The 12,612-nt window shown below is 33.5% G+C and overlaps 1 protein-coding gene across 9 annotated transcripts in view; it reads right to left on the bottom strand.

Annotated features, from left to right (window-relative positions):
• Nucleotides 1-376: 376 nt before the first annotated feature.
• The window catches only part of LOC124365508 (gem-associated protein 2), a 33,604-nt gene continuing 21,368 nt past the window's right edge, over nt 377-12,612 (bottom strand). For all 9 annotated transcript variants that reach the window (XM_046821523.1, XM_046821527.1, XM_046821539.1 and 6 more), the window contains exons 4-7: nt 8,005-8,160; nt 6,293-6,409; nt 3,994-4,176; nt 377-536 (exon numbers count right to left, since the gene is read on the bottom strand). In XM_046821523.1, coding sequence (XP_046677479.1) covers nt 438-536; nt 3,994-4,176; nt 6,293-6,409; nt 8,005-8,160 — 555 coding nt within the window. In that variant the 3' untranslated portion in view covers nt 377-437. The remainder of the gene's footprint in view (nt 537-3,993; nt 4,177-6,292; nt 6,410-8,004; nt 8,161-12,612) is intronic.

Raw genomic sequence — 12,612 nt, 5'->3', positions numbered from 1 at the left:
TCCCATTTTGGGGAAATGGGCAAAGTTGTAACAGTGACTAAAAAGTTCACTTCTATTTCCCAGAACAGTGTGACCAGTTCCACCCCTGCATCTTTATCCATCACTAAACAGAGTGTATCCATACTTTTAACTCACACTGTATAGACGACTACTATATATATATATATATTCAAGGATTAAAATTATAGAAAACCTTTTTAAATGTATTGATGATTACTTCGTTATTTATTTTATCCAGTTACTTTTCTGTAAAAGATGAGTCCTCAGCTGGGTGGGTTGTCTGTGTCAGAATATTGCTATATCTAATTCTTATTGATATTAAAAATGTGTGAAATTTTCTATAAAAGAAAGGTGTGAACGATAATAACATAAAAAATTAGAGTTATAATTAATTTAATAACAATAAACTTAAGAAATCATACAAAAATAAATTGAGATCATACGTAAGGATCTGCAAGATCCTCTTGACGAAAGTAACGACCAATGATGCAGATAATGAGGTTTATGTGTGGCAAAGAATCAGTGTCTTGGCTTTCCTGAAACACAATTACTCTTATTAATAATGTTTCATTACTACTTTTCAAAAGAGGTGGACTTAGGAGTTCCAATCTTACTTTTATTACATCTACGTAAAGAACGTTACACATTTACGATAATACAAAGTATATTACAAATACTTAAAAGTATGTTTATTGATAAAATGGAAAAAATAAAGTTTAAACTTAATAATTTATTTTGCCTAAATGGGTGACTATGTCATCTGATAACAAGGAATATATTATTAAAATCACAATAAAGCCATAAAAAAATTGATTTGATTAAAAAAAATATAGAGCTAATACGAGGGATACTGTGAAAGTAAGGAACGCTTTTGGAATTCAAGAAAACAAAGAACAATCAAAACATTTTATTATACAGTGTAACTCTCTGGAAAAAAGTATACCGTGTTATTGTTCTGGTCAAGACAAACATATTATTTCACAATATGAACACAGGTCTATAGTTTCCCATCTATCTGTCTGTATGTTTTTATTTTAAAAAATCAATATCTTAAGGACTAATAAATTAAATTTTAAACTAATACACTTGTCCCAACGGTATTTCCATTGATCAAAACATTTTTTGTAGTCATCTTTAGAAATGGCTGCAAGCTCGAGCTTCGTTTTTTTCTTAACCTCTTCAACGCTGTCAAATCGTTGACCTTTCAAGCCTCTTTACATATGTGGAAATAAAAAAAAGTCGCATGGAGCGAGGTCAGGCGAGTAAGGTGCGTGGGGCATCGGAACTATGCCGTTTTTGGCTAAAAACTGACTAACTGAGATGGCTGTGTGTGTCGGTGCGTTGTCGTGGTGGAAGAACCAGTCTCCAGTCTGCCACAAATCGCATATTTTCTGGCGAACTTTTCGCTGAACCGAGCTCCAAGTTAACCCACTACTCTCTGATAGTTCCTCAATTGTCTGTCGACGGTCGGTGAGCACAAGTTCACGAAATTTCTCAACATTTTCGTCCGCTCGAGAGGTTGATGGACGTCCAGAACGAGGTTTGTCTTCAATCGACATGTCGCCATTTTTAAATCGAGCGAACCACTCGTAGACCTAACTTTTCCCCATAGCATCATCTTTGTAAGCTGTATTCAACATCAAAATAGTTTCTGCAGCATTTTTACCAAGTAAAAAACAAAATTTCACAGCTGCACGTTGTTCACTTAAACTTGCCATGACAAAAAACGAAACAAGAACAAAACAGGGTTAGCGAAAACAGTCACTACGAACGAACAGAATGCACTAGGACAACGGAACTGGGGTCACTGAGCTCGCAATGGGTTGCGCGACACACGCCTAGCGGCAGGAATGTGTACTACACGCTGCCGGCTGCCAGCAATACAATTCCGGTTACTTTTGGGTACCCCATCGTATGTAGTTAGTCTTTAGCTTAACTAGTTTTAGATATTTTTTAAAATAAAAAATACAAACTAGCAGTTATACAAGACATTTCTCAACCTATGTCTATATGACATTTTTTGTTTGAAATGATGAGTACCATTAACCACAGAAGTTTGTGACACCATGTATGTATATGTATATGTACGGATATATAGTATTTCACTTATTTAAATGAAAAACGAAGATATAAAGCTTCTATTTCGTGGGATTTGATACCCACATCTTCAGGAAGCAAAAATATAAATATCAAAAGAACAACAAGAAACACAACAAATAGGAAGAAAATAATCAAAAATGTAAATACGCAACTAAAACATTCAAAGACCCAGCTGTTATATCATTAATGGCACTGAAGGAAATTTGGAAAAGTTAATTTTATCTTAAATTTAAACCATTTGGGTATTTAGATTTTAAAAAGTAACTGATGGGCTTGTTTGAGATTGTTACATTTTTATCTATTTACATTTTCTTCAGGACAAGGGAAAACCTATTAATTCCTAAGCTCATAACACTCTTGAATTTTGTCTTTTTTGTGCTCAGCAGCATGTTTGGCCAATGGCTTCTCCTTGTCTTTATGAAAAATATCAAATCTGTGCCCTGTTATTCTGACTCTAAGGTGGTTAGATGTTTGTCCAATGTACTGATTGTTACAAACTTTACAATTAATTTGGTAAATTACATTCTTAGAGTCACAGTTTACTTTGCCAATGATGGGATATGTCAAACCAGTTAAACACTATCATACTATGTAATATATGTTTATATTTATGTATAAATACTGCTCTGATGTTAATTATACATATTATATATGTAGGGTGTTCACAAAAGGATGTCACAGATTTCTTTGGCTGATAGTACTCATGATTCCAAACAAAAACTGTCCTACAAACATAGAACAGTCGTGGAATGTGTCTTTGAGGTGCTAGCCACCATTTTGCATTAAAAACAATTATCTCTAGAACTAGTAAAGCTACCGATACCAAGTTTGGCACATAGGCTGGAATACATAAGAAGAAAATTCAAAATATAGCTTTGTTATTTGATTTAATGTAAACAAAATAGCACTGGTAGAAAATTTTTAAGTCATGTAACAAAAAAATCAACTAGATAGCGACTATTTTTCAATTTTTATAACAATTCCAATACTTGCACAAGCAAGGAGCAACAAACATGCCACAGTTGAGAGGCATTAGCTGTTTCTTGCTCCCTGCTTGTGCAAGAGTACCTGTAAAGTGGTTGTGGTTGCTTATACTCAATGGATTTTGTTGCAAGAGGTACCGTTGGAATTGTTATAAAAATTGCAAAATACTTGTCAGTTGATTTTATTTTTTAGAACTGATGCAAAACAGCTGATCTTTATAAATATACTTTTTTATATTACTAAAAATTTTCAACAGGCCATTTTGTTTGTATTAAATCAAATAACACAATGTTATTTTTTTAATTTCTCTTATATATCCCAATCTATGTGTAAATATAATAATTAAAAAAATAAAAATCTATACTATCAGCCACAGAAGTTTGTTAAATCCTTTTGTAAACATCCTGTGTGTGTAAAAAGAAAAAAATTATTCAGTGTGTAGAATTTTATTATTTGAACACTAGTATGAAACTAAATGTAATGAAAAAATGTGAATGTATCATGTGGCAAGATATTTCGAGAAAGATTTTATCAATAGATTTTAAAATTTGCTTGGAACATCATTTCTACATAGACAAGAATGAGTTCTATGATGTTGCATTTCCAACCATGGAATTTGGCAGAGCGTCGTTGAAGGCTGTCACTCAGTAAACTGAAACAATTTCTCTTTTGCTTGCTGGGGAATATAAATAATTTCTTTTCTGTATGATTTTCATTTTATCTATTAAAAATAAAATACGCTATATAGAGATATTGCATTGAACCTCATCAATGCCTGCTTAAGTGTAGGAAACACATTTTATCAACTTCACAGAACTCTTAAGACAAGATTTATTCATCTAGGTGTATAGCAAACAATGTACATATGTGCCGTTTCAAAGACTATTTGGTAATGAATTGGCAACTGACCAGTCCAGCCCTGTGCTCCATCAGAGCTCGTGAAATCTGGCGCAGGGTGAAGTACACATCAGGCTCCATAGGCAGCTCTAGACACGCTAGTAAACAATAGATCCACCGACAACTGTCTGCCAAACTGAGTGAACCTTCAGTTATCCAGTCAGGGAAATATGATAGCACATGCCAGATCTTTACCTAAAAAAAATCTAGTTTTAAACAATTAGACAACAAAGTTATTTTCTAAACTATTAATTCAAAGTACACTGTAAGATGCTAACATACTTAAATACAAATATTATGTAAATGTCCTTCACATTTAAATTTATTTAAGCTCTTCATTTAGATTACCGATACTGCAGAGAAAGTGTCAACATACTATCTGACCTCAAATACGTCACAAGCTTCACCGCCTGTCACCCCAAAAGCCCTCCAGCATAAAGTACCATCTATTAAAAATTAATCTATTAATTGGAATTGATGGTACAGTGAGTGGCTTCCCTTCTTGTAGGTCATTCACTAATATCAGAGATAAAATAGAAGTAATTGGACAGATGAACAGAAGTTTAATTTTGATAATTGAATGTAAAAAGGAAAGAATATATAATTGATGTAGTTCTTGAAGTTTCATAAGTATAACTGCTTAAAAATTGTGAAATATGGTAATGATGTCTGAGATTAAAAATAAATCTAATTCGGTGATTCTGAGCATGTTGTAATCTGTCCAATTGCTCAACAGTTAGATCACTGATCACAGTAGTTAAAGTGTGGAAATATAAAGTGTCTTAACCAGCACCACCTTAATATTGAATGACAAATACAAAGCATAATTCTTTAAACTATGGATGCCAACAAAGACTTTGTCGTAACATAGGCAGCCCATTTTTGGCTTGTATTCACAGTCAGTCCGAGATTCTTCAGTTTAGTTTGGTAATTTGGTTCACGACTGTTAACTTTTAGTTTTAGTGCGTTTTCAAGGTTAATACGTTATGAGTCTCGAATTACCTATTATTACTGCTTGCATCTCAATTTTACCCAGTTTCAGTCCATGTGGTTGTTTAGCCCAAAAGTGAATCGCTTCTATATCCCAGTTAGTAGTGACACAAAAGTGTCTAGTTCGTTAAGTAATCAGTGAATGCATGTTTGTAAATTTATCGACGTAAAGATGAATATTTCAATGCCTTACGATTGAAGTAATGTCATGTATGTAAAGTGAGAATAGAAGGGGTCCAATGACAGAACCCAGTGGGATCCCCCATGAAACAGATTTTGAGTCAGTCATGTCATTCCCCTCCTGCACACATTGCTGACATTCAGTGAAATAGGACTCAATTCAATATATATTTATTATTCAAGTTTGAGAACAGTAATGGACATTATTCCACTGTGTACGCCTGGATCTATGAAATTCTATGTTGCGGCTCAGTCTTCATTGGTAAATAAAACAATTAATATCTACACAAGTTAGTGACACATGAAATGTCAAATACTGAAAAAAATCAACCATAAAGAACCACAGATACAAAACTAACTGAGAATATATAATATGAGAAAACAAAAGTCATGCACAAGTTCCTTACTATTATAAGTTTCACCCACTTTGATTCACTCCTATAAGTGGACACATATTACTGGCAGTTTAGGTTTAACCATGGGCTTTTGGTTAATTTACCATTTTATTCTATTCAGAAATTCTTTTAATCCAAAGAACTGCCAATATGATATTTTATAAGATGTTTGTTATGTTAGATTAAGTTATAGATTGTCCTTATAGTTAAGTTATTGATATAGTTACCATCGTTGGTCTAAATTATTTTGTGTCGTTTAGAGTTGTTTAAGATTTTCTAAATTTTATTGTCTATTGACTTTGTAAGTTATTAATATAATTTAATATAGCAGATTTGACTTTGTCTATTGCTTGAATTTAAAGCTTAATGACAATAAAATTCTTATTTATTTAATGCCTTTGTATTAAATGACTTTTCAAACCAAAGCCAAAATATTCACAGATTTTAATTGTTAACTACGTTTCGACATGATGTGAACCCTAAAACTTACATGATAATCAATAAATTGATCACATAATCTTAAGAACTGAGACAAATTAAATAACATGGTTGTAGCACATTTTTTACAGCCCCAAGCCTTCTGACTATCACCTGTTCCTCCACACAAAGTGCTCCTTGGATAGCCAATGTTTTGAGAGTGATAAGTCAAAATTCTGTTAACAAATCTTAATATAGTGGAAATTTTAATATAGTTTTCTAAAGTTCATGAAAAGCTGTTTTAAATAATGGTGTGAATAACAGTTTACCTGCGACATAGAAAGGCACAATTTTGCAGAGGGCCCCACAGCACATTCCCTCACGACATCTGGTCCCTCTTGTAGTGAACAGATTTTCAGCCATTCATCGTCATCTTCTTTATCAGGCTTTAACAAAATCTCATTATAAAATGCTAGAGATACACAGTGATCATGCTCGTTGTGCTTATTTCAATTAACAAAGAATCAAATTAATACATTGAATTTCAAAAGTTAACAAGCAAAGAAGTATTTTCATCAAAAGAAATATTTTAAAATCAACATTATGATGAACCAGGATAATCATGAATCAATTACATATTATTTTAATAACTTTGGAACTTTAAAAAATTAATAAACTACCAATAGCTTAGTCAAGAGAAAGCAAGCAATGTTCTCCAGTTTGGCCCTAATTCAAGGATGACTTTCCTTTTCAGCTAGATTTCATCCCCACTGGAAGTATTAGATCTGTATACATTTTAGAACAATGAGACACTTAATTTATCAACATGGGGATTTCAACTTCTTCATGTACAATCCCATGCCACAGCCCTGTTCTAACAGTCCCCTTTTAGGACAATAGTTATTAAGGTTATCATTGTCTGGTTACAACAGTGGATGATACAGCAATACTTTACACAACAGGTGAAAAACATTTATTCTTAGTTTAAAAGCAACAGTAAGATTATAATTTTATTTAAAATGCTCACACATAATTTATAACAATAATGGAGATCATTGTTTATTGTGTTAATGGTATCTTCTTATATGTTTTGTACCTTGACACGAATAATTGATGAAGGAGGATAGGAAGTTGAGGAGATTGCTAGAATGGAAAATCCAGGGCAGAAGGCTGAAATATATGCAAAAGACAATCTGTTAAATGTGCATAAGAGTCCAATGGAACTCTGCTATAACATCTCGTTTATTGAGTATTCAATGTTAAAGTGCATACAGTTTTCACAATTATAATTATATTATGCAGGGTCATCCAAAAGTCAGTGGTTACCCCTATCATTTCTAGATGGTTTGATCGAGCATAAAAATGGCAGAAAACAAACCCTACCCATGCCTCCCTCTCTGCCTAACCGAAGAGGCACGTTTGAAGAAAAGCACATATTTTGTAAAAAACAACAAACTAAAAAATATCTGAAGAGGAACATATTGTACACATTTCAGGACAATTATAGGCGTTTATGTCTATGTAGTGTTTTATAGAAATGCTACACTGTTAGGGTTCATACCATACATCTTGAGTTTGCAATAAACCCTTAAAACTTAAGTTATTGGCAATACAACAAAAAAAAAAGGTCAACCATTGGTCTGAGTGCTAAGCTAGAAATTTTTAAGAGAGTTAAAACATCTGTGCCGACAGGCTGGACATTGCTTTTGCTTTGGTTTTATAAAATGCTTGACAATTAAAGTATACAGTTTTAAATCCACCCAAGCATTATTTATTTACAGTTTAACACACATCCTTATAGTCAGAAAGGTTCCTGGTTACTAGATAGCATTTGGAATCGTACTAAACTATAATTTAGGAAACAAAAACTGATTGTAAAAAATTAAGGCTGCTTATCAAGTTTTCCACTTATACCATTGGCACAATATTGGTGGATAAATGTTCCACTATTTGAGGAGACAACACAGATGAAAACAGTATATGTGAAGCATACCTAGTGAAATGCTAAAACCTGTACTAGATTCAAACAAAAACCCCATACCAATGCTTTTCTTATTTTTCTGATGGTAATGTCATCTTCCATCTTCTTTTGAAGGGACTCCATTTTAAGACGTAATTTAGAAAAGTCAGCTGTGACTGATTGCTGATAATCCTTGCTTGGCAGCAGCTCTCTGCTGCACTCTTTTTTTGTTGGGACCTAAAACAGAGTTCTGACTTTAAAATATTAGTAAACCTACGATAATTAGAAATATGATACAAACAGTGAAACTGAGAGATTACAAAAATACAAGAACATATTTAGTTGATACTTAAGTTTTACGTAAAAACTAATAACTAATTGACTGAAAAATTCTCTGAAAATATCACCACCGTCTTGGCTTACTGTTATCACAAATGCAGCAGATGTTTCATCATTTATGTCAAACCAATGGTTTATACCATTTAACACTTTTATTAAAACATGTAGCCTAGACAGTCATATTTTTATATAATTTTACTTGTCTCAAAATTGTACTACTTCCCCTATGACCTTGTTTACTTACTGTAAGAATAAGTAAGTTGCTAGGAATAAGTATATATGTTTAAAACATGTGTATATGTTGTGATATTCTTTTAGATTAGTTATGTTATTTTAATAATAATAATAATTAATAATTATTATTTTAATTAATAAGTTAATGACTAGGAGTTATTTTGAAAACCAGACATATCTGAAAATCGCTCGTCAATAAAAGGCTTTTTATTTATTTCATTATTAAATTGGGAATACGTTAGATTTAAGCCACATTTTGCCAGCCAATCTTTAGTCCTAACAGTGTTGCCAGCCATTGAGTATGAGCTGAATCTGCAAACCTGTCTTGCAAGTTTTTAATTATTATTTTCATTGTCATAAAGAGGATTTTGATTCGAGATTCAAGAAATTTTATTGTTTTTAAGCATTTACAATAATGCAATTAACAAATTCAATGTAAAGCATGAAGTAAAAAATCTAAAAATATAAAGAATTAACAATAACTTAAAAGTGGTATAACATTTAAAGAAACAATCTACAACTAGTTAACAAGATAAACACTATATTTACATAAGATAAAAAAAAACTTGAGAAAAAGAACTACGTTAACAAAAAAGTGAAGATTACTCATGTCACAGGCCAAGTACTCTTGTACAGAATACAAAGTATTTTCTTTTAATAACATCCCAAAAACTATTTGAAATTTTTTTGTGAGTACAGACCATCCTTTCTCTGGAAGTTGGATGAAAAATTTAACTTTCATATAAATATGGCTGCTCTTGGTTTTTTCTAGCCTAGCTGGTATTAAATATAACAGGTAGTTTTTTCTAGGGCAATATTGACATATTTCTTTTCCAACTATCAAGTCACTAAGCATTATATTTACATCAGTTGGGAGTGCCGATGGCCGAGCGGTCTAAGACTTCGGACTTTGAGTCTGAGTCAGTCGCGTAGTGAGGATTTTGGCGCCATGGAGCGACTCAGTCCCTGGCGCCCCTTCCCCAACTTTTTTACCTACATGATCAATCAGTGCCGACAGTTCACCTCACTACCGTAACAAACTTTTCTTGGCCATCATTTCATCAGCAATGTAAGGCGTCTTTGACCAAACATCATTTTTTTATAATAACTTACAGTCTACTATTCTTTATAAAGTTTTGTTCCTTGTAAGAGACCTAGTTTACGTGTATAGCAATATGTATTTAAATCTCAATTCAATTCCATAGAGTTTGGAATGAAAGTACAAATTTCAATATATTTAATAAATATGTATTGAAAACCCTAGTTTAAATTTGAGTACATTATCTAAAACGTGAACATAGTAGTTAAGTAGTTACAAAACCAACTCGCATATTACTATCTTAACTAATCTTCTTTCGTGACTTCATGCTAGCAAACTGTGTTATTGTGTCGTCCAAGTTGATGTGCCTGGCTCTGCTGCGCTCTATAGATATAGTTGCTAAGGCACTCAGACGTTCTTGGGACATGGTGCTGCAAAGATAGTTCTTTATCAGTTTAAGTTTTAAAAATGATCTCTCTGCACTTTCAGTTGTAACAGGTAGTGTCAAAAACATCAAACAAGCATTCACAACATCTGGAAAGCTGGAACCAACTTGAGCACGCACTATTAAAGTATCTGCAAGATCCCTTATACTTTTGAGTTTTTCCACGTGACTTAAAAAACAAGTTTTTAGCCTTACAATCTGTGGACCTAAGTTAAGAGAGATGTCGTCTTGGTAGTTTAATATCAAAATTTTGCTTGATTCTAAGATTTCTTCATCACTTGCTCCAACTAAAAAAGAAGGCTTCAGACATTGGAAACTACTAGTAATGTGAGTAACAACCTCAAAATGCTCAGTCAGCTGTGTTGTGATTATGTCAAGGCTACGGTTGAACACCTCAAACGTTTCTCATTGTCTTTAATAGGGTCATCAACTTGCACTTCGTCAAACACTCTTGTCTTCTTTTTTGTTCTTGAGTCAATGAAATGTGGTACAACTTTCCATTGCAAACAAAGCTTAGTTGCATCTGCTTTAACTGTTTGCCACTCATTCCTAAGTTTGTTAATTTTTGTTTTGAGATTTAAGAGCATTTTTGTTGCGTGTTCCAAGTCTTCTTCGGTACTTTGAAGTTTTTTAGAAATTATGTCCATAGTTTCAAGCAACACACTTTCAATAAACTATCAATATTACTGTAGGAAACTGCTCAAAATATTTCAAAAGTGATTTAGCTTGGTTTACTTCTTCTTGGTCTTTACCTTCTAACGTTAGGAAAGTCAGTACTTTTATTATGTCAAAATAACCACATCGAAGAGCGTCGACGGCTTGATTTCTTGAAGTCCACCTTGTTGGACACACTTTCTTGGTTTTTTGTAACATAGCCGACTTAGTCAACAGTGCCCATCTTGATATAGTTTTAAAAAATACATAAAGACTTTGAACATTATCAAAAAAGGTTCTGATTTCAGGAATGTTTGATACTGAATCGTTGATTACCAAGTTAAGGGCATGAGCACAACAGTGAATATACTTAGCTGCAGGATTTTTTTGTTTTATTCTTGCTTGAAGGTCTGAATATATACCACTCATATTAGCGGCTCCATCGTAGCCTTGCCCTCGAACTTTAGATATATCTGAATACTTTTCTATGATATTGAAAACAACATTTGATAAGTATTCTGATTTCTGGCTTTCCACTTCCAAAAAGCCCCCGAACGCTTCTTCTATGACTAGTTGTACTGGCCTGTCACCTTCGTCAGTTTTTATCTTTATATAACGAAACACTGTATTCAGCTGGTCGGTTTTCGCTATATCTTGAGTTGTATCAAAGATAATAGACACATAGGGGCTTTTTTTCATTTCTTCCTTGATTTCTTTTTTTATCTCTTTGGAAATGAGGTTGATCAGCTCATTTTGAATCTGAGGACTAAGGAAGTTAACACCACGTTTTGGTAACTTAATTAAATCTGCAAGGACCTGGTCATATCTTGCTAGCATATGTATTATCTCAAGGAAATTTCCTTTCGATTTAGTTGCATCTTCATCGTCATTACACAATCTGTGCTCTCTCAGTGGTAAGTCGTTTGTAGCTAACGTAATAATGACGTCCACCACTCGCCTTAAAACTTGTCTCCAGTAATTAGTGGTTTTTTTAATCTCCTCCAGATTCTCACTATCAACTGTTAGGCCTAACTGCCAGCGATAGTATATTTCACACGCAATTGCATGACTTTGCGAATCTTCTTCATGGTCTTTTATGTTTCGACGTAAATGTGCCCAATCAGACGTACCTTTCGAAAATCCCACATCAGTATATGCCATATTGAAAAGCCAGTATGGCTGACAATAGCAAACATTGAGGATGTTTGAATAGCATAACCAATTACGTTTTATTCTCAATTGGTTTCTTTATTCTTTTGAAAATACCATTTCTCGTCAAATCCCCTATTTTTATTTCTCCCTTCTGATTCTTTTGGAAATGGCCCTTTAGGCTGATGAGGGCCTAATTTTATTATTTGCCGTTTTTGTTCGGCTGTACCTGTAAGAGTGTTTTCAAAATTACCCTTATCAGAAGAACTTATAACAGCTGTTACATTTTCTTTAAGGTTCAACTCGCAATCGGTACCTTCAGTTTTAACTAGGCCTACCTTAGAAAAAGGTTCCTGAAGAAGGCAGTGGTCTTCTGCATCTTCAGGTAAGCCTATAGTTGTTTGCTCCAAGTCCTCATCGCTTGTGGGTACTTGTGAGCTACAAGTGGGTTCTTGAGAAACTGCAACTACTGAAGTGTCCCTCGAAAAGTAGGTAGATAACTTCTTTACCTTCTTAAGTTCAAGATTTTCTGTGTGACTTTTCTCTAACCTTCGTTTCCGATACTCAGCACCACTTAGTTTTTTTGACATTATATACCAAAGGTAATAAATCAACACCACACAAATCACATCACAACAAAATAAATAATATAATCAATACTTTGCACTAACGCTAAATCTGCAATCACTACGCAAAGGTAAATTGAAGTAAGTCAATCACTCGGTGGGTCTGTACGGACGCCTTTTGTCTCAGCCAAGGTCAATGACAGACTGACTGACACAAAGACACTGCGCGGGCGTGATGCGCGTGGAAGGGGCTGCTTCACGCC

Source organism: Homalodisca vitripennis, chromosome 1, assembly GCF_021130785.1.
Source record: "Homalodisca vitripennis isolate AUS2020 chromosome 1, UT_GWSS_2.1, whole genome shotgun sequence".
Classification (NCBI taxonomy): domain Eukaryota; kingdom Metazoa; phylum Arthropoda; class Insecta; order Hemiptera; family Cicadellidae; genus Homalodisca; species Homalodisca vitripennis.
This window is presented reverse-complemented; position numbering and strand designations above follow the sequence as displayed.